Here is a 26,889-nt window from a genome sequence, read left to right on the forward strand (position 1 = left end):
GCGAGAACATTATGGCAGAAGGATGTAGTGGAGCAAATGTGCTCAGTTTTGCTGAGGTTTGCTCTGCTGTGAAGCAGAGCAGGGTAACCATGCCAGAGAGGAAAAGGACAGGCATAAGGTATAGATCTCAAGGTCACTCTTTCACCCACTCAGACATACCCAGGGGTGTTCTTTACTAATCTGCAAGAAGCTCCAGTCTAATCAGTGGACAATTAAGAACTATCACACACACTCATAAAGAGAGTCACATTTCTACATGTGTATATCCCTGTCCCAGGTCTAGACTCTAAACATAGCCCCACTCCACCCCCACAGTTCTCCCTTGGCCTTCCTTGGGACATCGGGAAGATGCCTTACAAGCAGGCTGGGGGCCACTTGGGCAGAAATGATAGATTCTTGTGTAGTCAGGATCAGCAAGATTGGAACAAATTTGAGTTTGGCGCATCCTCCTACCCCGCAAAGCTCCCATCTTAGGGGAAGGACTACATGTACAGATCCAGGCCCACCTGGTGCAGAATGCTAGGATTATGGATAGTATAGGCTTTATACACATATATGATACTGAAATAATATGGAGAGGGACCAATGACTCAACTAATAAAGAAAATTTAATTACGTTAAAGAAATATGGTGAAAAAGTAAGACATGATCTGAAAGAATAATTCAGTGGCTTAGAAAATAGTTATTATATCATAATATTTATACAGTTTAACAGTATAACCTAGGCAGTTTTGTTGTGTTTTCTCATTTTCAGAATCCTAAAGGATGTTTTTCTTTTTTTTGCATGTTTTTCTTTTAAAGCCCATTCTCTGAAAATACTACAAATTCAATTAAACATCAGTAGAAATGCACAGACAGAAAAAAAATCTACAAAATGATATTATTGGGCATTATTGTGAAAAACTTCTCATTTTGCTAGTCTCACTTTGTTATTCTTTTTTTCTGGCCATGGATATAATAAATTTGCCCTTCAATTAAATAATTGGTTTATGTCTTTTAACAAGATAAGCCATTCCAAACTGAATCCATAATCACATGAAATTTCTAGTAACTATTAAAATGATCAGAAGAAGTAAAGGAAAATATGAAAATGGATGGAAAATAAAATGGCGGTATGGCTTGTAAAATGAAAGCTGTTGTTACTGTTAGATCAGTAACTGGCTCTGTTACGAATTTTAATGATGATTGTGGGCACAGGCCGAGAAGCTGCGATCTTTTTTTTTTTTTTTTGGTTTTTCTCGGGTACCGGGAACCGAACTCACGACCTTGCGCTTGCCAGGCAGGCGCTTTGCCGCTGAGCTAAATCCCCAGCCCCCGAAGCTGCGATCTTGATTAGTGTATCAGTAACAGAATGACACAGTAGCTGAGACTCTACAGCATTGTGTAAAAAGTACTGGGCTCAACAGGTTGTGATGCTTCACCTCAAAAATGGTTAAAGCCCGTATTCAGAAGTATTCAAGGAGACTGTAAATCATCACTAATTAGTAACATAGTTTAGGAGCACTGATGCACTATCTCAAATTCTTAAGAGCCTATCGTCATGAAGGGAAAACTTCTGTCTGAGGAAATATTCCTTCATGTCATGAAACACAGGTATTTGGATTGGAAACTGGCGTCTTTATGCACACGGTCAACTCTCCCAACCCCATATTCCATATTTTGTTTTCCTCAGAACTGGATAAAACTGGGTTGATGTAACGTAGAACATTAGAAAAGTCACATTGCTTGATGTTATCTAAATTTCAGATTGTAAATTATTAAAATAGCTTTAAAATGTTTGAAAGGTCAATAATAAGTTGTTTCTCTTTTTTCAAATGGAACTACACAGATCGTTGCAGCATCATTTGCTTGTTATTGTACCAATATGGAAAACACATATGGATTAGAAGTAGTTGGTCATATTCCAAAAGGGTAAAGTAGTCTTTTTTAACGTATTATTTGTTTGTTTGTTTGTTTTTAATGGAGAATGAGACTGGGAGTAGATGGGTATGTATTTCTTTCTGTCCCTGTATGTGACAAAATTTTAATTAATTTCTATTATACAGTGATTGAAAAATACCACATCGGTAGAGAAATGGTAATTTCCCAGGGACAGCTCCATGTGACTAACTCAGTAATAGGGGATTCACCTATTCCTAAGTAAATTGATAAGTGTTTTACATAGTATTGCTTCACATGAAAGATTTGGACAATATTTACAAAGATATCCTTTGAAAAAATTGAGGGCGTTAAATTTTCAAATGAGAAACATTGTATTGGATTTAATCACCTCTAGTCCTCCCACATATGAATACATTCTTTTACTTAAGTCAGGATAAAGGTAGACAGACCTCTGAAATAACAAGCCCTCAGGCTGTGCTTAATTGCTCGAGAGACAATAGCTTGGACAAGGCCTGGCTCCTCACCTTCACACAGCCTTGCTCTGACCCTAGAGAGCTTTAAACAAAAGAGGAAGTGCTCATCCTAGAAGGGAAAAAAGTTACTCCAAACAGAAGCTGAAAGAAAATGAAGGCAAATTATGGAGGGAGGGAGATACATTTTAATAGACTGTGTAGACTGTGCAGATAAATTTAAAACAAAGTTAACAGTTGTTGGATTCCCCAAATTTTTATTGTCCAACCCCAAGTATTGGCTTTTAACAACATTAAACTAAACATACAGCTTACCAAGGGCTGCTTCTTTTTCAGTCCATGGTAAGCTGGCTCTAGGCAGAAACATCATGGTAGAAGGACATGGATGACAGGAAGCAAAGCCTAGGGAGAATAGCACCTAAAAGGAAGGAGTGAGGGACCATTCGTAGTACCCAAGTTCACATCTCTATGCTTTCGCCAGATGCACACTGTATGATATACTCAGAAGCGTGGTCGACCAGTCTTCCAGGCAGATCCCAGAGCCAACAGGTTGACCATGATAGTGTGTTTAAAAATCATCTCCATCCCCTCTAGTTCTCCTTTATTTTGAGTAATTGTTCTGGAACCAGCCTCATAAAGAATCACAAAATGAGCCTGGCTTTGAAAACAGTGGAGCTGAGACTGAATCCTAGATCAGCCAGCCATTCTCTTTGTGATTTTACATGAGTTACCTGATCTTTCTTAAGATGTTTTCTTCTCCATACAGTGGTTATAATGGTGCATTTTGGGAGAATTAAATGAAATAGCTAGAAAGAAAGGTCTAGCATTCTACTTAATGCTAGATGTGAAGTCAACATAAATGTACTTTTCTTTTTCTTCTACTTTTGCCAGAGGGAATTTTTTGGTTTTCATTTTGGTAAATCTCCCAAAGAATCATACATGATGATTTTTGGGCTTAAAGTGGTTTTCAAAAGACAATAAGACAATGGCTGAGCATTATTTGAGAAATATTTTAAACAGTTCTTTGAGACAGAGAAACAGCTAAGTAAGTGTGGTCTTACACGTTGCGAGAGAGATGGAAGCTTTCTACATATTTTTCTTAACATATGTAAGCTATTGTTCAATGTACTCTGAAAAGACTGCAAAAATGCAATTAAGATAATGAACTCAATGGCAAATTCAGAGATTAGTTCAAAGTACAGTAATGTTTGCATACAGTAATATAGTATCCAAGGGAGGAAATGCGGTCTCAAATGCCAACCAAATAAATATTAGGAAATATTCGAATGAAAGAACATTCCAGATTTGCTTTTGTTTCCCATAAAGGAAATTTTTGTAAAGTGAGTTTCTTCAGTGTAACCTGAATTCTGTAATGTAAATGCCAGTTAGAATGTAGAGCTGTCCCTGGGTGTTTCTTATAATTTTGCTTTTCTGCTAAATAATGTTGAAAGCAGAAGGCTCCTCAAAGCAAGGCTGCTGGCTTTTCTTCCTGGTAGGTCACCTATTTTATGTGATCTAAACTTTAGGGTCATTATCACAGTTGAATTCATTGTGAGTTGCTACAGAAATGACATGAAGGTCGATCTTCTGTGTGATCTTTCTCTTCACAGAATCCCTCCACCAAGAGTCCCCCCGATGAACATCCTCTCCGCCGTAGTCACTGAAGCTTTTGGAGTTGCTCTCGTAGGCTATGTGGCTTCACTGGCTCTTGCTCAAGGATCTGCCAAAAAATTCAAATATGCAGTGGATGACAACCAGGTGGAGTGTGCCACAGCCCCTCTCCCTCCTGTCCTGTCATTTTCCTGTGTGCTTTCAGCTCCTGAAGAGTTGAACCTTTAAAAAATATGGCTTTCCTTACTATATGGGTAGAAAAATGCATCAGTTCTTAATACCTCTTTTTTTAAAAAGAGAGACAGATGTTCTTGTTTTTAGGAGAGAATGAATTCAAATGTATTTATTGTTGCATGCAAGCTTCAGAAATTATGGATTTCAGATTAGAAACTAGTTTTATTTTTCTTAGTAAGCTAGTGAGGACATGAAGCTGCAATCTCATGTAAGGACACAGACTGTATTGTTTTTCTCCCTGAAATGTTTTTGACAATATCTTGCTTCAAGCCTTATGGCCCCCTGAGCTGCAGAGCTCTGAAGAGAAGCTGTAGTATGATAGTTATGAATGTGTAACTACCTGTGTGCAGATCTCACTCTGATACCAGCTGACCTTGATGCCCTCTGTGCCCATTTTCTCATCTGTAAAAACTAGATTTATTCATTCCATGTGTTACACCGAGCCATACCATGTGCCAGGCATTGGCCCAGGTACAAGGGTACACTGGTAAACAGCACAAACCATATCTTTCTTCCGCTTGAAACTTCTCAGTGGCTTCCTATTATAGTCAGATAAAAATATTATTATCATGGCTTAAAACTCCACATGTCCAGCCACTGTCTCATTTGCACTCTGGCTTTATTTCCCTTTGTACGCTGTTCTGGGAGTATGTACCATAGTTATCTCCTGAATTCACAAGTTCAATTCTAGCTCAGAGCATTTACACTTCTTCCCTTTTCCAGGAACTCTGTTCTCCCAGATATATGCTTATCTCCTTTATTCAAATGTTTCTTTTTCAGGGATGCCTTTGGTAATCTGAAGTTCTAAATTCACTGTTTCTCCTGCTCGCCTCTGCTTTACTTTGCATATTGATTGTGTTTATTGTCTGCAGTCCTACAGCAGAACCACGGATGAGTGAGAGCAGGGATATTTGTTTGTGCTTGCTGACAACAGAAGCAGGCAATCTGTTAGGAAACTTTTTAATAGTTAAGGTAAGATGTGATGCCTTAGACCAGAGTGTAGTGATGAGGACATAAGAAGTGAGTAGATTCTCAACTGGATGTGGATGCCATCCGGGCAAAGGGAGGATAGGAGTCAAGAATAAGCCGAACACTCTGGACCTAAGTCATTGAAACTTGAGATGAGCAGGAACTCGAGAGCGCCACCGTGGGGTGGTGGAGATCCATAGCTCGGGTTAATAAGGCTGAAAAACCTGTTAGTTATCGTCACAATACTAAATAGTAGCATCTATGTGGCTGTATGATTCTCAAGTTCAGAGGAGTGGTCTAAGCTGCAGATGTAAACTTGGGAGTTTTCAATACAGAGTTGGGTAGCTACAGTGTAGATAGAGAAGAGACATGGTCCAATATTTGAAATTGGTTAGATAAGGAAGAACCACAAAGGAAATTGAGAAGGGGTGGCCAGCAAGGTAGGGGGACACCAGAAGAGCATGAGATCCTACAAGCTAAGTGAAAGAGCCTTTATGGAGGAAATAATTAGCAACTGTGTCAAATGACTCATTTAGATCAGGTAAGATAAGTATTAGGCATTGGATGTTGCGTGCTGGAGTCATTAGTAGAGTGGTGGGAATAAAAGCTCAATTGTAGTGACTTAAAAGATGGACGAGAAGTTGGACACTGACAGCATAAATATTCGGTGTTTACTTATAAGAGTGCTGAGTATGGGAGAAGTATCGTGTTTCTGGCTTATTATAAGCACTCAATGAATGTTGACTATTTTCCTTTTAATTGTTAAATCTCAACTGGTGAGGAGAACAGAAATTGAATACCAACAAGCTTCATTCTTTCACAAGCTGTACTTGTGGAACCTGAGCCCACTGTGATTAAGAAGTGATGTATTCTCCCATTATCTCCTTGCAGGAATTTTTGGCCCATGGCCTCAGCAATGTGATCCCTTCATTTTTCTTCTGTATCCCAAGTGCGGCTGCCATGGGAAGGACAGCTGGTCTGTACAGCACAGGAGCAAAGACCCAGGTAATGCCTGCTTAGCAGGGACAGACAGAGAGCAGAGCCTCCACCCCCATTCTTGGAGAGTAGAAAGAATGCAGTTCTCTGTAAAGCCCTGAAAATATTTCCATTTCTTTACAGTTTTCTAAGTAGTTTACAGAAATGTCTCTCTCTGTTTCTTTTTCTTTGTCTCTCTCTCTCCTTGGCTCTCCCTATTTCTCCTTTCCCACAATGGCCCTTCCAGAGACTGGGTGATTGTGAGTGACTGCTTCAATGAACAAAGCTAATTCTACACAAATGGCAGTTTTATTGTTAGCAACTTTTGAAACTAAAGCTCCCTCTAGTGGTGCCTCTGATTTTTTCCATTCATTAAACAGTCAAGGAGTTTTATTCGCTTCCTTGCAATAAAATGAAATCATTTATATGCAAAGCCAATCCTTGTTCCTGAAATTTCTGCTCATAGAGATCTACAAGTGCGTAAATGTGGCACCGATGTCTGTGAACATTTTAGGGTAAGGAACCATTTCTTACATTTTCTTAGGAACCCAAATTAGTTTGATACTGAACTCCTGCCCTACTCGAGGCATTGTACTGAACATGGCTGATAGGACGGTGATGACAGTGGGGGTGTTTCCGTTGATGGCAGTGGCAGTGGTAGTGGAAACAATATTGAGTTGTGTGTCAGGCATTTTTGTCATAATTTTTGTAGAAATGAAATCCTTTAATGCTTTAGAAAATGCTTTGAAAGAAGTATAACATCGAAGCCAATTTTGCATCACTGGGACACAAAACGGGACACCCACAACTTAAAGGAGGAGACCTCTATTTTAGTGCGTGGTTTCAGTCCCTGGTCTGCCAGCTCCAAGGCAGAAATGGCCTGGGTGGAGGAAAGCTACTCACGCCATGGCGTGAAGAGATGAAGAGAAAAATATGGCTGTTTGGGTCATTCCCTCAGTGACCCCCTTCCTCACATCAGCTCCTACTTCCTAGCAGGAAGTCACCTATAGCACCCCTATAATGCAGTCCCCTTCCCAGACCCCACCTCTGAACACATGAGGAACTAGGGGGGATTCCAATCTAAACCACGTCATGGATCTGTCATTCTCGGTTTCTGCATAAGGAAATTGAAGGGAAGAAGGTTGAAGTAGGTTACCCAGGTGTCAGAGATACTAAGTGGTAGAACTGGAATTTGAATCCAGATAAATTTACTCCAACCCAACTCCAAGAAAATTCATGAGTATCTTGTCATAAGAAATTAACAATAATAGTTACTCATTATTAAAACATTTCTTGTTTAAAATAGGATAAAATAGGAATGAGAGTTTCTGAGACACTTTGTGTGCTAATTCAGACGTATGTTAGGGATATATTCTGTATTAACTGCTTTTTTTAAAGCTTATTCCAGAATAAATCTGAAAGGTATATAGTTTGTGACCCTAGGAGAAAGAGAAATATATGTAAATTGATACTGAAGTGGGACATAAACGTGTAAATGCACCATGAAATAGAAGGGAAGCAGCAACCAATTTGAATGTATTATCATCTGACAAATAATCAGCTAAGGAGTGACACCCATACAGAAATTTGTGTACATGGCACCAAGTAACCTGACAGATTGTTTTTTAGTTAGCGATTTCAGGTATAGGTTCATCATGTGCATTGGCGTAAACTTCTTTGCCTTTAGAATTCATTATTTTCTTAGTGCATGTTAGAAATTCAGAATAATAAAGTTCATTTTGGTAAACTGACACAAACATAAAACATTTTTATTATTTTGGCCCCATTACCTCCTTCTCCCTCTCCCTCATCATCTTCCTTCTTAACAATCTTCCACCTCTGCTTTCCTTTTTTCTCCCCATTTTTTTTTTTTTTGGATTATTCATGTAAGAGAAAGCATGTGATATTTAACTTTCTGAGTCTGGCTGATTTCACTTAACAAGGTGATTTCCAGTTCCATCTGTATTCCTGAAAATGGCACAACTTTCTTCTTCACAACTCAGTAATATTCTATGTCCTTTCTTCTTTATATCTCAGTAATATTCCTTCGTGTATATATGCCATGTTTTCTTTAGTTGTCTGTTGACAGACATCCAGGTCATTTCTGCAGCTTAGCTATTACAAACTGTGACATAATAAACACAGGTATGAACGTGTGACTATAGTGTGCTATATGTATTTGGGGAGTATACTGAAGAGTGACATAGCTGGATGAAATGGTATTTCTGTTTTTGATTTTTTGGCAAATCTTCACACTGATTTCTGTAGAGGTTGTACTAGTTTATGTCAGATCACGAAACTAAACCCATGCCCAGCTAGGAGAGAAAAACTCCCCAAGCAGATCTGTTATCCACACCTTCTGGAGCTCTGCATTCAATAGGAAGCCAGTAGCTTCTGGCAGCTCTCCCCTGTAGCTCAACCAGCTTGCAGCTCTCCTACACAGCTCAACCTGTGGAGAGCTGATTCCACAAGAACCATAAGAGATTGAGGCTGGGGATTTAGCTCAGCAGCACAGTGCTCGCCTGGCAAGCATGAGGTTGTGAGTTCAATTCCCGGTACCTGAAAAAACCAAAAAAAAAAAAAAAAAAAGAGAGAGACATGCTGTGTCTGCCGGCAACCCCTGTACCCAACACCCCCTTGTCTATCACCTAGCCCTAGACCTCCTACTCAGAGACCCAAAATTTTGTACCCTCCTCGGCAGTGCCCCCTCCCCTACCTGAACTCCCTTGTGAAACATGCTCTCACCCCTTGCTTGGGGCCAATAGTCTTTTTGCCCTTGGCAAAACTGATCTGCAATAAAGTCCTCACATGTTGCATAAACTCTAGTTCACCCAATAGAGTAAAACATTATAATTTTGAAATGAAATCTAAAAATTATTTACAATATTCCTACATTCTTCTGTCTCAAGGCTTAGAAACCTGGTATGTATTTTCCATTTGCAGCTTAAATTAATATGGACTGGCCCCTTTCAGGTGCTCAGGAGACACAGACAGTGAATTTAGAGACATTTTATACTAGTGAGTCCAAGGTAATGCCTTTTAGTGCATCAGAAAAATTAAAACTTATTAGAGGAATAACAAAAGACACTGATCATGTAATGCCAAGTACTGTGGTCAAATACACAGCCACATCTCTGTCCCCCACATGTAGAAGCCCTTTGTGCAGGGTTCCCTTTCGATGTGAAATCCAAAGACAGGCCAAGCAAGAAAGCTCTGGAGCCGCCTACAGGAGTAGCATAAGTGAAAGCCTCATGGCTCCCTTCCCTCCTTCCCCGTGAGGTTTGCTAGCTGTGGAGGGCTCTCCGCAGCCCTGGCTCTCCTCTCCGTGCTTCTCTTCACTTTTGACGGAGGAGGTACACCAGTGCTCTTCAGGGACCTCAGGAGGCCTCGCGGAACCACAAGGGAGGTGAGAAGGCATCTGCTGCGGAGGTGTCGCAGCCGCAACTGAAAACAACAGCTGGCGTGTTTTTCTGCAACGCTGGGATTGCCTCTGGTTTCTAATTTGCCAAACTGTATTTCTTCATTCTTTCAAAATTTGGCTCCCTGCTTGCATCTTCTTTAAGCTTTTAAAATCTTGTTTTAGTTGCTCAATATCCTTCTCTTTCTCTCTTTCTCTCTGTCTCTCTGTCTCTGTCTCTCGTTTCCTGCCTCTTTTACCATTCCACTGCCTTCCACAAAGCTGTTCATTTAGTGAGCTCTGATCTACAATTTGAAAACTACTTAGGAAGGAACTGAATAGATCTGACTCTTCCTCCAACTGAGTATATATGTAGCTAGGGAGAACTCTAATGCCTGCACGCTCGTTTTTGTAAGGGAATGTGCACCATACATAGTATTTGAAAATAAAACAAGAAGAAAACACACATTACTTCGTTAACTGTAATGCAGAGTTAACTCAAACATGGCTAGGTATAATTTTAAAACAAAAAGATATCTTTGGATATTTAGTTAGTATGATATGGAAAAAGAGTAAAATAGCTGGAAAGTGGCTAGTTTATGGATAATTAAGGGTGTGAACTCATTTGTACTAATTACAAGCAAAGGCTAATTGGAACTTAAGAAGATGCTTAGATTTTGCTTGTCTTCTGCATAAAGGAAAATAAAGAGTACTTAGACAAAAGCATAAGTGTAGTTATGCTGTTTTTGCATAGAGTTATTAATTTCTATGACAGCTTCAGTGCATTGCAATATATCTCAGAGCATTAAAAACATTTGGAGTTTTACTCAAAAGTATAGCATTGAAAAATCTCTAGCTGGTTGTGAGAACCAGAAAAGCCTCGCTTTGCATACCACCACATAAATCTGTGGGCCGCTGCACCTTTGCACACGCTGCATGACCAACGCTGGAAATCAAAGGCATTACTTTAAAATCAGAGTCAGATGATGCTTGTCCTACTTTGAGTCATAAGAAAGCACAAGTTATGAATACAATGAAACAAAACACACAAAGTAAACATATTTTTGGAATCCACTCAATATATATACATATTTATATAATTAGAATTATCATCAACATTTTAATATGCTTTTTAAAATGAAGTTGCGATTTTACCTTCTGTTTTAGTACTAGGGTGTTATTCTTTAAGGCGAGAGAAGAAAAAAATTTTGCTCCAGCTCTGACGGTTCCTCATGTGTGCTTGTAGCTCAATGGTAGAGCATTGGCCTAGTGTGTACAAGGCCCTGGGTTCTACTCCCAGTACTACAAAACGAATAAACAAACAGTGATTTCCTCCTTTCAGTCTGTTTTCTGCTGTGCAGTGTCCCCACTTTTTGCTGAACACACAGAGGTCCATCGTCACCTCATTGTCAAAAGGTAGAACAAATTCTCAGTGTACAAGGAGGACATAAATTCATAATTAATCAACTTAACCTTCTGCAAATCATTTTGTAGTTTTTGGTGGTTGTTATGGATGTGCTGGTGTGAATAAAAATCCAATTAAAAGAAAGTTTAAAACATGCAGTGACTTTCATGGATTTTGACCTAGGTCAATATGCATTTCATGTGGCCTTTGTGCTTTTTAAATTCCCTAACTATGACATTGAACACGTCACATGGCCTTTCCGTGGCTCATATCCTTGGAAGGAATTTGGCTCTAGCTTAATTATTGTAACTCCTAAGGCTGAGGGTTTTGTTTTTAAGTACATTATAAGTGTTTGAGTAAAAAGTCCCACCAAAAGAATGCATGCCATTGTCTTTTGTCTTGAAACAAACTTAGCAGCTAGTGTCTTTTTCTTTCTGTATAAAAAATGGACTTACTGTCACTTCCTGGGTATCTGAATATGTCTTGTGACCTGCACACCAACACCTAGATCTTTCTAGCTAGAAGAATGGTTAGCATCTTCTTTTACTGTTTAAAACAATTCTTGACTATGTAAAATCACCAAGAAGTTCTAAAATGGTTAGTATAGTAATAGTTTGGTATACTATAACCCTTTTATGGATGATCATTAAACACTTAAGATTTACTTTGTATGTAAGAATTAGTTCTCTCCTTCACACCGTCTGGGATGTGCTGTTGATCAGTTCTACTAAATACAGAAGAGAAGAGACTCCCTCAACCTCTGCCAACATGGCAAGGTCTATCCTAACGTCTATTTTCTTTTTTTTTTTTTGTCTTTTTTGAGACAAGGTCTTGCTACGCCGTTCAGGCTGGCCTTGAGCTCACTTTGTAGCCCACGCTGGTCTTGAACTTGCAACGATTCTCCTGCCTCAGCCTCCTGAGTGCTGAGACTACAGGCGTGTACCACCACACCCGGCCCCCTAATGTCTATTTGAATGACCTGTTAACTGAATAATTATAGCTGCTCTGCCTCTCCCCGGCCTCCCTCCACACATGTACTGTGTAGCAGTACCAGATTCAGGACCAGTGCTGGTGCTGAAGTGATTCTGGGCAGATACACATATATGCAAGAAGTTGCCTCAGACTACTTATCCAGTTGCTTTTTGAAAAGCTAAGATTTATAGAGGTATATTGAAATGTAGTAAAATCATCCTTTTTGGTTTTATAGGTCACTTCATTTGAAAGGTATATGATTGTATAATCACAAACATAATCAAGATAAAAAACAGTTCTATTATTCCCAAAATTTTTTAGGCCCCTTTGCAGTTAATTCCCTGTGACCCCTCCAGTCCTTGGCATCCCATAATTTTTATTTGTTTTTAGAAGCTGATAGCCTTTTAGGTCTAACTTCCTTCACTGGTCTAAAGGTTTTGATTTTCATCCATGTTCTGTTACCTAGAGTATTCTCTTATATGGGTGTGCTACGATTGGAGGACTTCTCAAACATTTATGTATTTTGGTATAAATATTTATGTGAAGATATTCACATGGGCATATGTTTTTATTTCCTCTTAGGATGTCCTTCTCTAAAGTGAGAGAGTGAATAGCTTTACAAGAAACTGCCAAACTGTTTTCAAAGTGGTTTCTCCTTATTTCATTACCAACAGCGATGCCTGAGAACTCCAGTTGCTCTGAGTCCTTGCCAACTACTGAAATTGATTGTTCATAGATTTACTTTTAATTTAAGTCATTCTGACTAGTCCAAACTGTTTTTGACATCTCCATAATTATGGTCTAGGTGTATTTCAGTCTTGTGGAAGTCTTTTCTTCTCTGGTTAGGATGACAGCTTGCCCAAATGTTTTCACAAAGCCTTGAGCATTTGCTTATGTGAAATCAGGTTCTTCATCAAATGGAGCATAGCTGTACGAGTCAGGTATTTTGAATTGCCCTTTCTCAGCAGGCTGAGTGCATTAGAACATAACAGCAATGACTCTTCAGGGTTAATGAAATTAAGTGTCTGCCATTGTGAGAGACAATGCCTACAATCTCCCATAACCACTTCATAAACTAAAGACCTTACTAACAAAGAACAAGAGAGAGAGAGGTTCATTTTAAATTTGTCATCAACACAGGGAAACTCTAATCTGCCTGTTTAGTTATTCCCCCCAAAACACCCTCTGAAATACGCAGAGGAGTCAGGCTCAACACCAAGGAGCTAAAGAACCTCATTGAGATGTTACTTTCACTATTCAACAACAACAGAAAGCCACTGCTGCAGTGTGTGATAAAAGTTAATGGTGCCCTATTCTTTTGTGTGGAATTGCTTTTTCTCATCACTGACTTAATTTGATTGCACCGGTTTGTCAGCTGTCATGTTCGGCCTCCCACAGCTGCAAAATATAGATAGTGACAGTCTATACCATTTGGCAATGATGTGCCAACGCTGTGTTTCTTCTAATCAACATGAATTAAGAATTCCCCCTCACCACCACCACCCATACCTTTGGAATAATAAAAACTTCAAGGCCTTCTTTTTTGTCTGTCTTGTATTTTGCAGGTGGCTTGTCTAATATCTTGCATTTTCATCCTTATAGTCATCTATGCAATAGGACCTTTGCTGTACTGGCTGCCCATGGTACTGTAATTCTTTTTCACTATCTACTTTTTAATACTACCTTTAACCAGGATTAGTGCATATAAAGTGCTGGGGGAGGGTCAATTCAGTAATTCTGAACCTGAAAACCATCTTATATAAGTAGAAGTTGAATAGGGGAGGGGTGGAAAGATGCCACATGCGGTGAGGGAGAAATGAGAGGACACTGTAGTGTCTTCTAATTCTTCATCTCACATATGGAAAAGGTAAGGTAGAGAGCTAGGATTATTCTGTGCTGATCTGGAGAGAGGGAGTAGAAATATTTTACTATAGAAGGTAGATTTTGGGGTTTGGGGGTGCAGCTCAGTTGTAAAGGGCTTGCCTAGCGTGCCAGTATGAGGTCTTATGGTTCGTCCCTAGCGGCGTACCAAGAAGGAAGAAGGAAAGAAAGAAAGAAAGAACAGGTAGACATTGGAAGAATTTTATCAGAACTTTGTTAGAAAATATGGCCAATGGAATAGGAAACAAGACATCCTCCCACCCTTGATGTGTCCTTCACATAGTGTGTGACTCAGAACACTAGTGCCAGTGGTTCGCTTTGCTCTTTAAACACTCCAGGCACCCAAGTGACCCCAGTGAAGTTCCTGGTCCTAAAGGAGTCAGTCTTGGTCATTTGTTTTCTAATGGTTCATTGGTACTGTGGGAATGTATCATTTCACAGAATGATCTTCTAATAATCAAGTTAACTTTTCAAGAGGGTTATAAATGTCTTTAGGTAAAAACCAGATAATTGATATTCAAGGCAATTATAAAGAAATCTATGATATAAATATGTATTTTTCTGCAGCAAACACATTTCTGCAGTAAACACACAAATGATAGTGAATAATTATAGTTAAATGGACCTTTAGCCTTGTGGTATTCACCCTTTTAATTTACTACTTTTCCTTTTTTATTTCTGTCTTTTTTTTTAAGAATTGTACAAAATTTAACTTGTGATTTCCCAAATTTGATATTATATTCTTGAAGTACAATGAGGTAGTTCTAAACAAAACAAATATTACTTTAGTTTTTCAATTGATGACTACTTTTCTGCAATATCCATTTTAAAAACAAAGAAATAAAAATACCTTGGTTCTTTTAAATTCAGATAAAATCTTTATCTTGCTGCTTCTCAACTTATTTTTTTATTTGTAGTGTGTTCTTGCAAGCATTATTGTTGTGGGACTCAAGGGAATGCTAATACAGTTCCGAGATTTAAAGAAATATTGGAATGTGGATAAAATTGATTGGGTAAGTAGAAATTTGATCAAGAGTTTTTCCTCTTTGCTTTAAGCACATGTTACCATAAGGTTTAATATTTTTATTTGCAGAAAACAGATTTAGCCATTTGAGAGTTCTTTACTTTACAAACTACCCCTCATTGTTTGCAAAATCTTAATAAAAACATTAAATACGTTTTTATCAGAAACAGAATTTTGCGAAATTCTGATGGAAATGGACTCTGAGAACTTGTGAAGAAATTCTAATTAGTTTGAGTGGCTTGGGAACACCCAATTTACATTACAAATTGATTCTGGAAGCAAATTTCATCCGTAAATTCACACTAACAGAAATACCATGATTTATAGTATGCATGAAAAAAATAGCATTAATCGTTAATGATGTGTGCTACATAAATATAGGGTAGGCATCTTACTGGTTGCCACACTCACTCTAAATATACAAAAAATTGTGAATTGTTTTTCAAATGGGTTTCAATGAGGGGATATCATTAATAGAATATTGCTGGAGACAAATTAAATTATACTGAACAGCAACAAAATGTGGTTTTAAGTAACAAATGTTTAACATACATCCTAGAAAAATCTGCCTATGCAAAAGCATCCAAACTCTCCCTCTCCCATATGGGTGAAGTATTTCATGAGTACCCTTTATTTAGCTCTCTCATGGCATTTAACATATTGAAACATAATTATCTGTGCATTTCCTCTCCATCAGATCCTCTGTTGTGTGAGAATTTGGGGAATTATTTTTGCTGGTCCTTCTTTCACAGCTCTGCTCCTGAAGCTGACTATGACTGATCCCCTACCAAAGTAAATTACTAAGTGTCATGAAGAATGTCGGGATGAATAGGCAACCCCTGCCCTTTCCAGACTCTAATTCTTTTTTCTGGAAGCAGGCTCAGAAACACTAATTTATTATGCAAACATGATACAACGCGACCTGGAAGTAAAAATATAAACTTAGTGCAGGGGAAAGTAGAGACAAGTACATTAATTTGTACTGGTTAAGACAAAAGACACTCACAGGAGAATTGAAGTATGAACTGAGACTTAAAGGAGTAGTGCTTGATAGGTAGACCAAGATGATACACCTAGCCAGGCTGAAGCAGGTTCCTGACCTTTTCCTAAGGTGGTATGTGTGAAGTAACTCAAGGGAGAAAAATGAGACGATGCAAGCTTATTCATCAAGCTACTTGATAACCCTGATGCAAAGGTTTTTAGAAGGAACACAAGTTTTCATTTAGGAGTAGAAGAGATAATGGAAGTGAAGTCTTTTTCTAAGAAGTGATTAGAATGAGTAGCTATTCCTGGGGAAGCTCTACCTGGTATGCAGAGACATACAGATGATTATAAAGATGTCTGGCTCTAGGGCTGGGGATTTAGCTCAGCGGCACAGTGCCTGCCTGGCAGGCACAAGGTCGTGAGTTTGGTTCTCCATACTGGAAAAAGAAATAAAAAAAAAAAAAAAAAAAAAAAAGATGTCTGGCTCTAAAGTTCAAGATGTTAAGCATTCATGGAACATGCAGTATGAGGATGGGAGTGGTGGCAGATGAGGTTGGAAAAGTTAAGAATGGGTTGGATTGAGAAGGAACAATCACGTTCTACAAAGAAGATTGGCCTTCATTCTAAAGACAGTGGAGTACCACTGAAAGAAGATTTATGTTTTAAAAAGGTCACTTGAATAATTTTAGGAAGGTAGATCACACTAAACAAGTATACAGCAATTGGCAAACTGCTTCAACAATTTGGGCAAATAAATGAGGAAGGCCCTGGAAGAAGCTTTAAGACAATGAAGTTCAATGGAAAAAAAAATTTTGAAAAATATTCAGGCAATTGAATTAGTCTTTACCAGCAACTCATCACATACTGCGAATCAGTCTAGACTGACATCTGTTTCTAGTCAGGAACATCATTGGAAGAAGATGATATCATTCATGTGGTTATAGAAAGTATAGAATTTTATTACTGAAATACATTCAGTGGTCACTTTTCGTCTTTGAAAAGAGTAGCTTCTCTTTTCTGAGTTATTAATTTCATCTCTTGCTTTCTGTATGTCATCATCATGTAGTTCTTAAGGAAGGAAGTGCCCATGTGTTTTATACTCCCTAAGCTATTCCACTTTGAGAATAATAACCTGGGGCCAGGGATATAGCTCAGTGGCACAGCGCCAGCCTGGCAAGCATGAGGTCGTGAGTTTGATTCCCAGTACCAAAAAAGAAAAAAAAGAGAGAGAGAGAATAATAACCTGATTTTTATGCAAGAAGGAAGTTTTTGGTTGAGTCTAAAATCTGTTCTCTCAGGTTCTTTTGGACGTGGCATGGTATTCAGTCCTTGAAGGATGAGGTAGAAGTCAGAGTTTGTTTTATAAATTCTCAACAACATTCATTCCTACTGCCCACAAAGTTTGGTGCTATTGTCAGAATGTTTCTGTGGCTGATAAATTTCTGAGCATCACATACCCTTTTCATCTCAGAATCTAGAATTATGACATTTTTCTTCTAATATATCTTTGCATATTTTTCAGTTTTGTTCTGCTATATTCCTAATGACATGTATTTGTTGATTTTACTTTGTCTTTTTTTCATCTTTATATGTTTTGTTATAATTCTTTTTGTCTTTTTTCTCTATACATTTCTTTGGATTATTTATTATACCTCTAATTTTGTATTTCTAGTTGTAAAGAACACATTTTTTAACTTTTAAGTATTACTTTTATCTCTGTAGTGTTTTTAATTTCTTACTCAATTTATTCCCTAAGTTCTTGATTTTAAATCCTTTAGTCTTCTTTAATTTAAAATTTTAAATAATTTATTTCTTTTTTAAATTTTCAGATGTCTTTTGAGGTTTTTTTCCCAAGATGTCTATTACATGTCTGAAACTATTCTTTGTCTCTATTTAATGTTTTTCTTTTTTTCATTTTTTGCCTTCTATAAATAGATTCCTTGATAATTCCTTGAGAATTGCAATGAAAAATAATGAAAAACAGTGTGGGTTGGTAGGAGACAGGAAGTGAGCTGGATCAGTCCACAGTTCTGATTTAGCTAGGTCATCTTGACATGTGTTTCTTGTTGTAGTTGATTTTCTTATGATATGGTACTTGTTTCTTCTTTAGTTTTAATCTTACTTCATCGCTAATAGTCTTCTTTGGTTAGGAAACTATGTTATAAGTGATACTAATGGCATTTGACTTGCACTGCAGTTCTGTGATACCAAATAAATCTTTATGGGTGCATTTCCTGCTTTTGTGGTGACCCAACCTTAGCCATAGAATGTATAAGCTCTTGACCCTAGATGTTCTTATCAAAGAAACTATTGTATAGTATTCTCAGGATTCTGATGCTTATGCAGAAATCTGTAGTTAATAGAACTCTGAGAATTAATTTATTTGTTTCTAGCTTCCTCCTTGGTTATTATCCATATTTTTCAGTATTTGAATGGCCTGTATCTTACTTTGTAGGTAAAAGTTATGAACATGTTCTTTTAAATTGAAGCTGTTTTTCTCCTTTATAGGTTCATTTCATATTGTTTCTGCTTTATTTCAATATAAAGGAGTAGAATACAAATGCATTTACTATATTAGCTAAATTTGGTGCCCAAGTCTAATCTTAGAAAGATAATTGTGGTAGCAGTGCAATAAGTAGTTCAGAATGCAGATAACAAAAGCAGACAGTTAAGTAGGGAGCTTTCAAAATAGGCTAGAGAAAGGACAGGAAAATGTGAAGTAAGGCATGGTCAGTGAATTGAGAAAAGGATGTGGAGTCATACATTTTTGTTTAATAGCCCAAGAGATTTGGGAAATTATTGGACAAGTAGATGAAAGAGGCAAAGAAATAGAATAATATTCTAGTATTTCTGATTGTAGTCTATGGAAGAGTATTAGCATTGTAACTGGAAGAGAACTTTGGAAGGAAGGTAGATTTTGGGATAAAGTTAATGAATTTACATTTAGACCTGCTGGGTTTGAAGGTGTTTTATGAAGAATTTGAAAAAAATATTTTTAGATCTTGGAGCTGGTAGTCTACTGCTTAGAATTAGTAGTTGAGAGCCTGGAGTAGTAGGCAATGTGATGTGAGCAAAGAGTGAGACAGAGAAAAGGGACGTGGATATGACAGGTACGTGACGAGTCAGTGCCACACGGGGTAAACCTGACAATGGCCTCTTAGTTGGAGTGAATAGACATCTCTTATTACCAAGTAATTCAATAGTGAAAAGTCATAGGTTATTGGGGTATGATCCTCACGTAGTATTTGGAGTAAAAAAATTTTATAGACTTCTGGGGGGATTGACATTATCCAGTAAACATAATATCTAGATTACTCAATAGAATATGCATATATTATCATGAAAGCAAAATTAATGAGAATGACCATGTATATATAAAATAATTTGAAGTTCTAAAGTTAGAAATATCGTGTCAGTAGTCATCACATGAAAAATCAGAAGCATTTTAATTTTTTATAGTTTAGTATTTTTTTTTTTTTTTTTTTTTTGGTTTTTCTCCGGTACCAGGAACCGAACTCACGACCTTGCGCTTGCCAGGCAGGCGCTTTTGCCGCTGAGCTAAATCCCCAGCCCCTATAGTTTAGTATTGATTCTACTTTCATATGTTGATCAAAAACCCTCTGTAAAGCAATGATGAAATAGAAATGTAAATGAAGGTTATATTCATAGGCCTATGACTGAGTCTGTGTAGCTGAACAGATTTATATAACATAATCATATGGCTCTCTCCCTCAAAAAGATTGCTCAAGGAAGATGAGGTAGTCCAATAGCTGCTAAACTGTGCTTTTTACATTGATGCATTTTCTGTAAGAAGCAGGAATTTATGTTTTATACTCACAGTTAACTTTAGGGTTTCTTTGTGTTTGAGGACTCTTGAGTGCTAAATTATTATTTTTTGATAATGAAGAAAGGCACAGAGAGACAAGAGCTAATTCCTGGTAACTGTGATAACCAACATTCTTTAACAGAAATTGTTACCAAATACTGTAGGACTTATTCTAATGAAACTGTTTGTTGACCTGTGTTATTAATTTGCATTTGATATTTTTTCAAAGCTATAAACGTAGCCTTAGGAAATAACTAAGCATTTAGAGAGCTAGATTTATAATAAATAATGTTATGGGAGAGTAAATATGCTTTAAAAAGAGAACCAGATGGCACCAAAATTTTTGGTTTGCTCTACTGAATCTTGGCCTCCAGGCTCTGTGTTTTTTTGTTTTTAAGTGGCAGGAGCCAACATCTTTAGTCCCCTATGTCATTTTGAATTATGAAAGTTGCCAGGAGGCGTTAGACTCAAAAACTCTTGGTAAGACGTTGTTGTGCCACACTCAGGCAGGTTCATTTAACATTTGAAGATGAGTAAGACTCAGAGTCCTCATAGGAAGTTAAAGTAATGATCGGAAACTTGCATTCTGATTTTGTATGTGATCATAGTAATTAGGAAGGCAAACACACCATACACAAACAGAAGATGGAAACAACTACTGCCTCATGTGACTAGAGGAAAAACATCTCAGTGTCCTAATCCATGAGAAGATGGGCTGGGGATGATTTCAAATAATAAGTTAGCATTATATTTTTAGGGGATAGATCTTAACATGATAATTATTTAAAATGTATTTGCTCTTCTATTCTAGAATGTATGTGTCTTTTATTATCAAAAGGAATTTAACATTAAAACCCCTCCATTTGCCTCCCAAGGCTTAGCTTTTCCAGACAGCCTATTATCAAGAATCACTCAAGCTTGGTCTGTATATAAATGACACAGGCAAAGGAAAAGCATTTCAGGTTTAAAGATATTCTTTAGAAATATTTGTTTCAGTCTGGGCGTGGTGGCACATGCCTCTAATCCTAGCACTTGTGAGGCTGAGGCAGAAGGATTGCCATGAGTTTGAGGTCAGCCTGGGCTAAATAGTAAGACCCTGTTTAAAAAAAAAACAAAACAACAACGTTGTTTTAAACTTGCCTGGGGAGAAAAAAGTCTACGCTCTCAACTGCCAACAATTTTATGTTATTTTTAGGTTACTGAGTAGTTTTTCTTTCATTTGCTGATGAAATTAAATTATATTTTGAAGGTGTTTTTCAGTGATGATACTTTAAAAGTATGCTTTTAAACACTTATAAGAGAGTCCTGGAACAGATGTAAATCAACTTTGAATTGCATGAAGAACAAACTGATGGAAGTTATTTAGGAGAAAAGAAGCATTTTGTTAACTTACTATTTGATAAATTCAGCATTTGTATTTAAAAATACAATGTTTTAGATTTCACAAATTAGTTGCTTTTAACATTTTTTGTAGCACTGAGCTTAGAAATGCCAACTTACTACAGTATCTTATTGCAATTATAATTTCAAATGATGAGCAAAGTACAACTTTGAAATTCCAGCTAGAAGAGAATTAGAGTTTCTTCCAGTTTTTTAAAAAATGTTCCCAGGAACAAAGTTGGTTCTGACATTTTAGGTTTCACAATAAGTGGCCCCTTGTAAATAAGATTATAATAATCTTCATGGTGGTTGATCTAAAAGTAGCATTGGCAGTGTTGTTTGATTCAGTCATTTCAAGAGGAGGCTGTGAGAGCCTTGTGTAATAATAAACCACAGTGGGTTTTTTGCAATGCTAGAAAACAATATTGTTAAGATTGACAAATATCTGGAAACAATTGCTTTTGACACTTCACATGAAATGAGAATGTAGTAGGAAACAATGGCATGTGTTTGACCACATACACATCAGCCAACTATTTACAAATTTGAAATACAGTAATTTTTGGGCATTGAATTAAAGGTTGACAGTGCCTAGGAATAAAAGAATGAACTTTTCCCCACTTGTACTGCTGACAGTCAGATAAAGCCAAGATGTGCTGCTGTACTCCCCAACTTCTGTTTTCTCTACTTCTCACATGGTATATCCTTGCTGAGAGATTTGGTCATAGGAGTGTTGGTCATAAGAGTGTGTGGAATTGAGTGATCAATGAGAAAGATAATACCAAATACTCCACATCTTCTATTTATCTTTTCTCTTTTAGGGTATATGGGTCAGTACATATATATTTACAATATGCTTTGCCGCCAATGTGGGACTACTGTTTGGTGTTGTCTGTACCATAGCTATACTGATAGGACGCTTCCCAAGGTAAAACCCTATTAAAATACTCTATTCTCACTCAACGACAAAATATATGGTGTTATCACTTACTTTTGTTTTGGTATAACTTATGGCACAACAATCTCATGTTTTATGCTCTATCAGAGAATTAAAGACAGATAAGGAAATGTTTTATACACAACAACATTGGTCTTAATGCAAAGAAATATCAACATTATAAGATAAAATATGTGTTAGTCAGCTTCCTATCACTGTAATAAATGCCTGAAATAAAAGAATTTCAGAAGAAGCAAAGTTCATTTCGGCTGGTGGTTTTAGAGGTTTCAGTCTGTGGTCAGCTGGCCTTATTGCTGTGGACTTGTGGCTAAGCAGAATATCACGTTGGAGCAAAGATGCTCACCTTATGGTAACTGGGAAAAAAGGAGAGAGTGGAAGAGTTGGAGTCCCCAGGATCCTCTCCAGATTTACTCCCTCAGTGACCTAACTTCACCCTATCTCTGAGGAGTTTCACCACTTACAATTGGTAACAATGTCTTTGACACAATGGCCTTTGTGGACATGAGATATCTAAACTACAATAAATATTTAAAATGAATATACCCTTTCACCACATATTGTATCATAGAGTTTTTTTAATTAAGTGAAGGGATATAGTATAATGCAAAACAAACAATATAGTAACATTAATAATTTAGAAAAATCAAAAAACTTCAAAAAGTTTTATTTCTCAGAAAATTATTTCTATATGTATAATATAGATATAATGTATAATATATGTAAAATATTATATATAAATGTAGTATTCTAGATAATTTATTGAGGAACACATACCTTTTGTACTTTTACTGAATGTCTACAAATCGTTGCCCTATTTTGATCTATTCCTTTTCTGCTTTCCCGGTGTTCATGTGGTAGTGCTTCTACTCATGTCTTATTCTTCTCTTAAAGTTATTTGTGAAGTAATATATTCTTTAAAATGCTCAAGTTTATCTCTGTATTCTACTTTAATGTTATCTAAATATAGCAGGTTCATTATTATCTTGTCCCATCTTGTCTTTGATTTCTTATTTCCTTTTCTTCTAAAACAAGATTTTATCAAATACTACCTACTTTCTAGCCTTTTATCTCTTATAATTCTTTACCAATCCACCTCTTGCAGCTTGGAGATTTGGGGCTCTAGGAACCAAAATGAGGTAAATTATGCTTATTAATCTCTAGTTAGACTGTCCTTTTGTTGCCCTTTATTCCTGAGTATCCCAGAATACATAGAGTTACTAATATTTTATGAGCAAATGGGTTATGAGTTCTAAACCACTCAGACATTTCTAATTATTAAGATAAAAATATGACTGAGTCCCTTTATGTCTTCATTGTTAATGTGCTAATCAGGAACTGACTTACTGTGTTTTTTATCTTCCTTAACTTTAGAGCAAAGACTTTAAGTATTAAAAACATGAAAGACATGGAATTTAAAGTGAAGACAGAAACAGATGATGTAAGTTTAGTTACTTTTTTCCTTCGCATAATGATTAATAATTTTTATCAGTGTGCTAGTTTTAAGATATCAAAGGAAATGTAAATTATGTTATGGGAAATGTTTCTATTTTTAATTACTATGAGCTTCCAATGGTCTATATTGACTGTAACAAATGACAGTGGACATACAAGAAATCAATAGAACAGAGGAAAATTTCTTTGAATTTGACATTGAGATCAGATCAGATCATGGTTCAAAGAACGATAGTTCACAGTAGAATCATTGCTCACATTCATTCAAGCATGTTTAGAACTCTTTTCCATTACTAAGTTGTGTAAAGCTATCCAGCCAAACTGATAGTCTTTTCTGAATTAAGTGATATACAAAAATAAGAAATAGGGAGGAGAATAAACTAACATTACTTTAAAAAATATCTAGTGAATAAGATTGTATCGTTAGTAGAGACTAATTAAGTCAAGTGTTTCTGGAATGTCAATATGATTGGAGATTTATCCTGTAAACATCTTTTTAAATAAGCAACTTACGTACATTGTCTTCCTCTACCATGCGAACTAGGGCCAATTTGTAGAGTTTGCGTCCTAATTTTTTTATCTTAAGGGAAAATAAAAACAGTTAAAAATGAAGGGAAAAATATTGACCTATTTGTGTCACTTTTAAAAAATTGTCCTCACTTTGAACCTACTTTATATATGTTTGGCTAAACTTTTCTCCTTTATTTCTTACATTCACTTTTGTATCTCACAATTCCCCTCAGAATAGAGAGAAATAACTACTCACCAGAAGGACCAGTGTGAGGGTGTTTTCAAGTAGACTGGAACTAGGAAATAACATCAGGGGTTCCTCTGAGGCCCAGGGAAATAGCTTGTGTTTTAATAAGCATAGAAGATTTGCTTCTCGGAGAGCTGTTTGACTGCAGAGATTCTGAGGATGTTCCATGCTCAACTTTTCCACCAACTCTTTTATTTTCTTTCTTTAAATTATCCTTGCAAGCCAGGCACAGTGGTGCATACCGGCAAACCCAGCTACTTGGGAGGCTGAGGCAGGAAGATCTGAGATTAAAGGCCAGACTGGAAAATATAGAAAATATAGAAATTAAAAATGGGGAGGAAAGAACAAAAGAAAGAAAAGAAGAAAAGGAAAGGAAATTTTCTATGGGACTTTGATGCTTGTGCAAACTCCCGCCTTATTTCCTCCATGTATCTCCACCACTCATGTACCTGTGCATTAAGCTTGATGTCTTTAGCTTTGAGACAAAATTCAACTTTAGTTAATTGTAAATATCCTTATCTTCCTCAAGGGCTAAACACATGTGGATATAAGTGAGGGAATCTGTAGGAAAGATGAAAATGCTAGAAATTTCTCCATCTCTGAAATCTTGCTTCCAGTCTTGTCAAACGAATGAGTAATAACTGTATCTCATGGAAATCTTAATTTTGTTAAAGTCATTCATGGAGGTGAGCATTACTCTGATTCCAAACCAGAAGAAGACTCAACCAAAAAAGAGAACTATGGGCCAATCTCTCTAGTGGACACAGATACAAAGACCCTCAATAAAACACTGACAAACAATGTAGCAAATGAGCAAAAAGATCATGCATCCTGTCCAAGTAGGATTCATTCCAGGGATGCAGGGTTGGTTCAACACACACAAGTCAATAATGTAATACACCACATAAAACAGAAGCAAGGACAAAAAACACACACTTATCTCAATAGATGCAGAAAAAACATTGGACAAAATGCAGCATCCATTTGTGATAAAGGCACTGGAGAAAATAGGAATAGAAGGTCTTTATCTCAACCTGATGAGAGCCATTTATGACAAATCTATAGCTAATCTTATCCTAGATGGAGGAAGTTGAAACCTTTCTTTCTAAAATCAGGAGCAAGACAAGGATGTCTGCTCTCACTAGTTCTTTTTCATATAGTTCTTGAAACACTAGCTAGAGCAATAAAGCAAGAGAAAGAAAAAAAAGAAATATGGACTGCAAGGAAGAAGTTAAATTAGAATTATTTGCTGATGAAATGATCCTCTACATTGAAGACCCCCAAAACTCCACCAAAACACTCATAACTCATATCCAAATTTGACAGTGTAGCAGGATACAAAGTCAACTCTCAAAAGTAGATAATGTTCCTGTACACCAATAACAAACTCAGAAGGAAAATAGGGAAACAATATCTTTCACAATAGGATCAAGATAAATGAACTACTTAGGAATTAGCCTAACCAAGGAAGTGAAAGACCTCTACAATGAAAACTATAGTACTCTGAAAAAGGAGTTTGAAGAAGATATCAGAATGTGGAAAGATTCCTATATTATATGAAGAAAAAAATGTTCTAGCTACTCCTCAGACAAAGGACTAATATCTATAATATATGAATCTTTCATATACCCTGTTCCTGGGTAGGCAGAACCAGTATAGTCGAAATGACCATAATTCCAAAACTTTTATATAGATTTAATGCAATCCCAATCAAAACACCAATAACATTTCTTACAGACTGAGAGAAAGCCTTCCTAAAATTCATATGAAACCAGAAGATGCCTAGAATAGCAAGAGCAATTCTGGGCAACAAGGGCAAGGCAGGGGATATCACAGTCCCAGAATTCAAGTTATTCTAAAAAGCTACAATAATACAAAAAAAAAAAAAAAAAAAAAGCATGGTATTAGCAAAAAACCAAACCAAACCAACCCAAAACACCCAAAGAAGCAAAGAAAAATGAGACCCATGGGTTCATGGAACACAATAGAAGAAACAACTCCAGGCACAGTTAGCTATGTTATTTTTGACAAAGGGACCAAATCCCTTTGCTGGAGGATAGATATCCTCTAACAAACAGTGCTAGGAAAGCTGGCGATCAGCATGCTGAAAGTTAAACTTAGACCCGTATTTCTCACCAGGTAGTAAACTAAAATAAAAATGGATTAAAGATCTTAACATTAGAACAGAAACATTACTCTGCTGAAAGTCAGGTAAAACTCTTGACATAGGTGTAAACAAAGACTTTCTGAACAACACCTGAGTTGCACAAGAAATAATATCAATAATCAACAAATGGAGCCTATCAAATTAAAAAGCTCTGCATAGTGAAGGAACCTACTAACAGAATGAAGAGACAACCTACAGAATGGCAAAAAAAATTCCAGCTACTCCTCAGACAAAGGACTAATATCTATAATATATGAAGAACTCAAAACAATGAAACCCCAAAATTTAAAGACTCAGAAAAATTCATTCATGTGAAGTGAATAAGACTCAGAAAGATTCTTTCATGTGAAGTGAATAGACATTTCTCAGATGAAGAAATATGAATGGCCAATAAATACATGAACAAATATTCAACATTGTTGGACATTTGAGAAATGAAATTAAAATAACACTCGAGAGTCCATCTCACTCTAGAAAAAGTGGGTATCATCAAGAAGTCAACCAATAACAAATGCTGATGAGGCTGTGAGGGAAAAGGAACCTTTA

The 26,889-nt window shown here is 36.8% G+C and overlaps 1 protein-coding gene across 4 annotated transcripts in view; it reads left to right on the forward strand.

Annotated features, from left to right (window-relative positions):
• Slc26a7 (solute carrier family 26 (anion exchanger), member 7) overlaps positions 1–26,889 on the forward strand; it is a 149,950-nt gene that overhangs the window by 92,772 nt on the left and 30,289 nt on the right. For 3 of the 4 annotated variants that reach the window (XM_013512844.1, XM_005381772.2, XM_005381771.2), the window contains exons 7-13: positions 1,829–1,911; positions 3,962–4,109; positions 6,057–6,170; positions 13,480–13,557; positions 14,713–14,808; positions 21,831–21,937; positions 23,339–23,405. In XM_013512844.1, the coding sequence (XP_013368298.1) occupies positions 1,829–1,911; positions 3,962–4,109; positions 6,057–6,170; positions 13,480–13,557; positions 14,713–14,808; positions 21,831–21,937; positions 23,339–23,405 (693 nt within the window). The remainder of the gene's footprint in view (positions 1–1,828; positions 1,912–3,961; positions 4,110–6,056; positions 6,171–13,479; positions 13,558–14,712; positions 14,809–21,830; positions 21,938–23,338; positions 23,406–26,889) is intronic. The other variant, XM_005381773.2, reaches the window with a different exon arrangement.

This window comes from Chinchilla lanigera, unplaced genomic scaffold (genome assembly GCF_000276665.1).
Source record: "Chinchilla lanigera isolate Chin_1 unplaced genomic scaffold, ChiLan1.0 scaffold00016, whole genome shotgun sequence".
Classification (NCBI taxonomy): domain Eukaryota; kingdom Metazoa; phylum Chordata; class Mammalia; order Rodentia; family Chinchillidae; genus Chinchilla; species Chinchilla lanigera.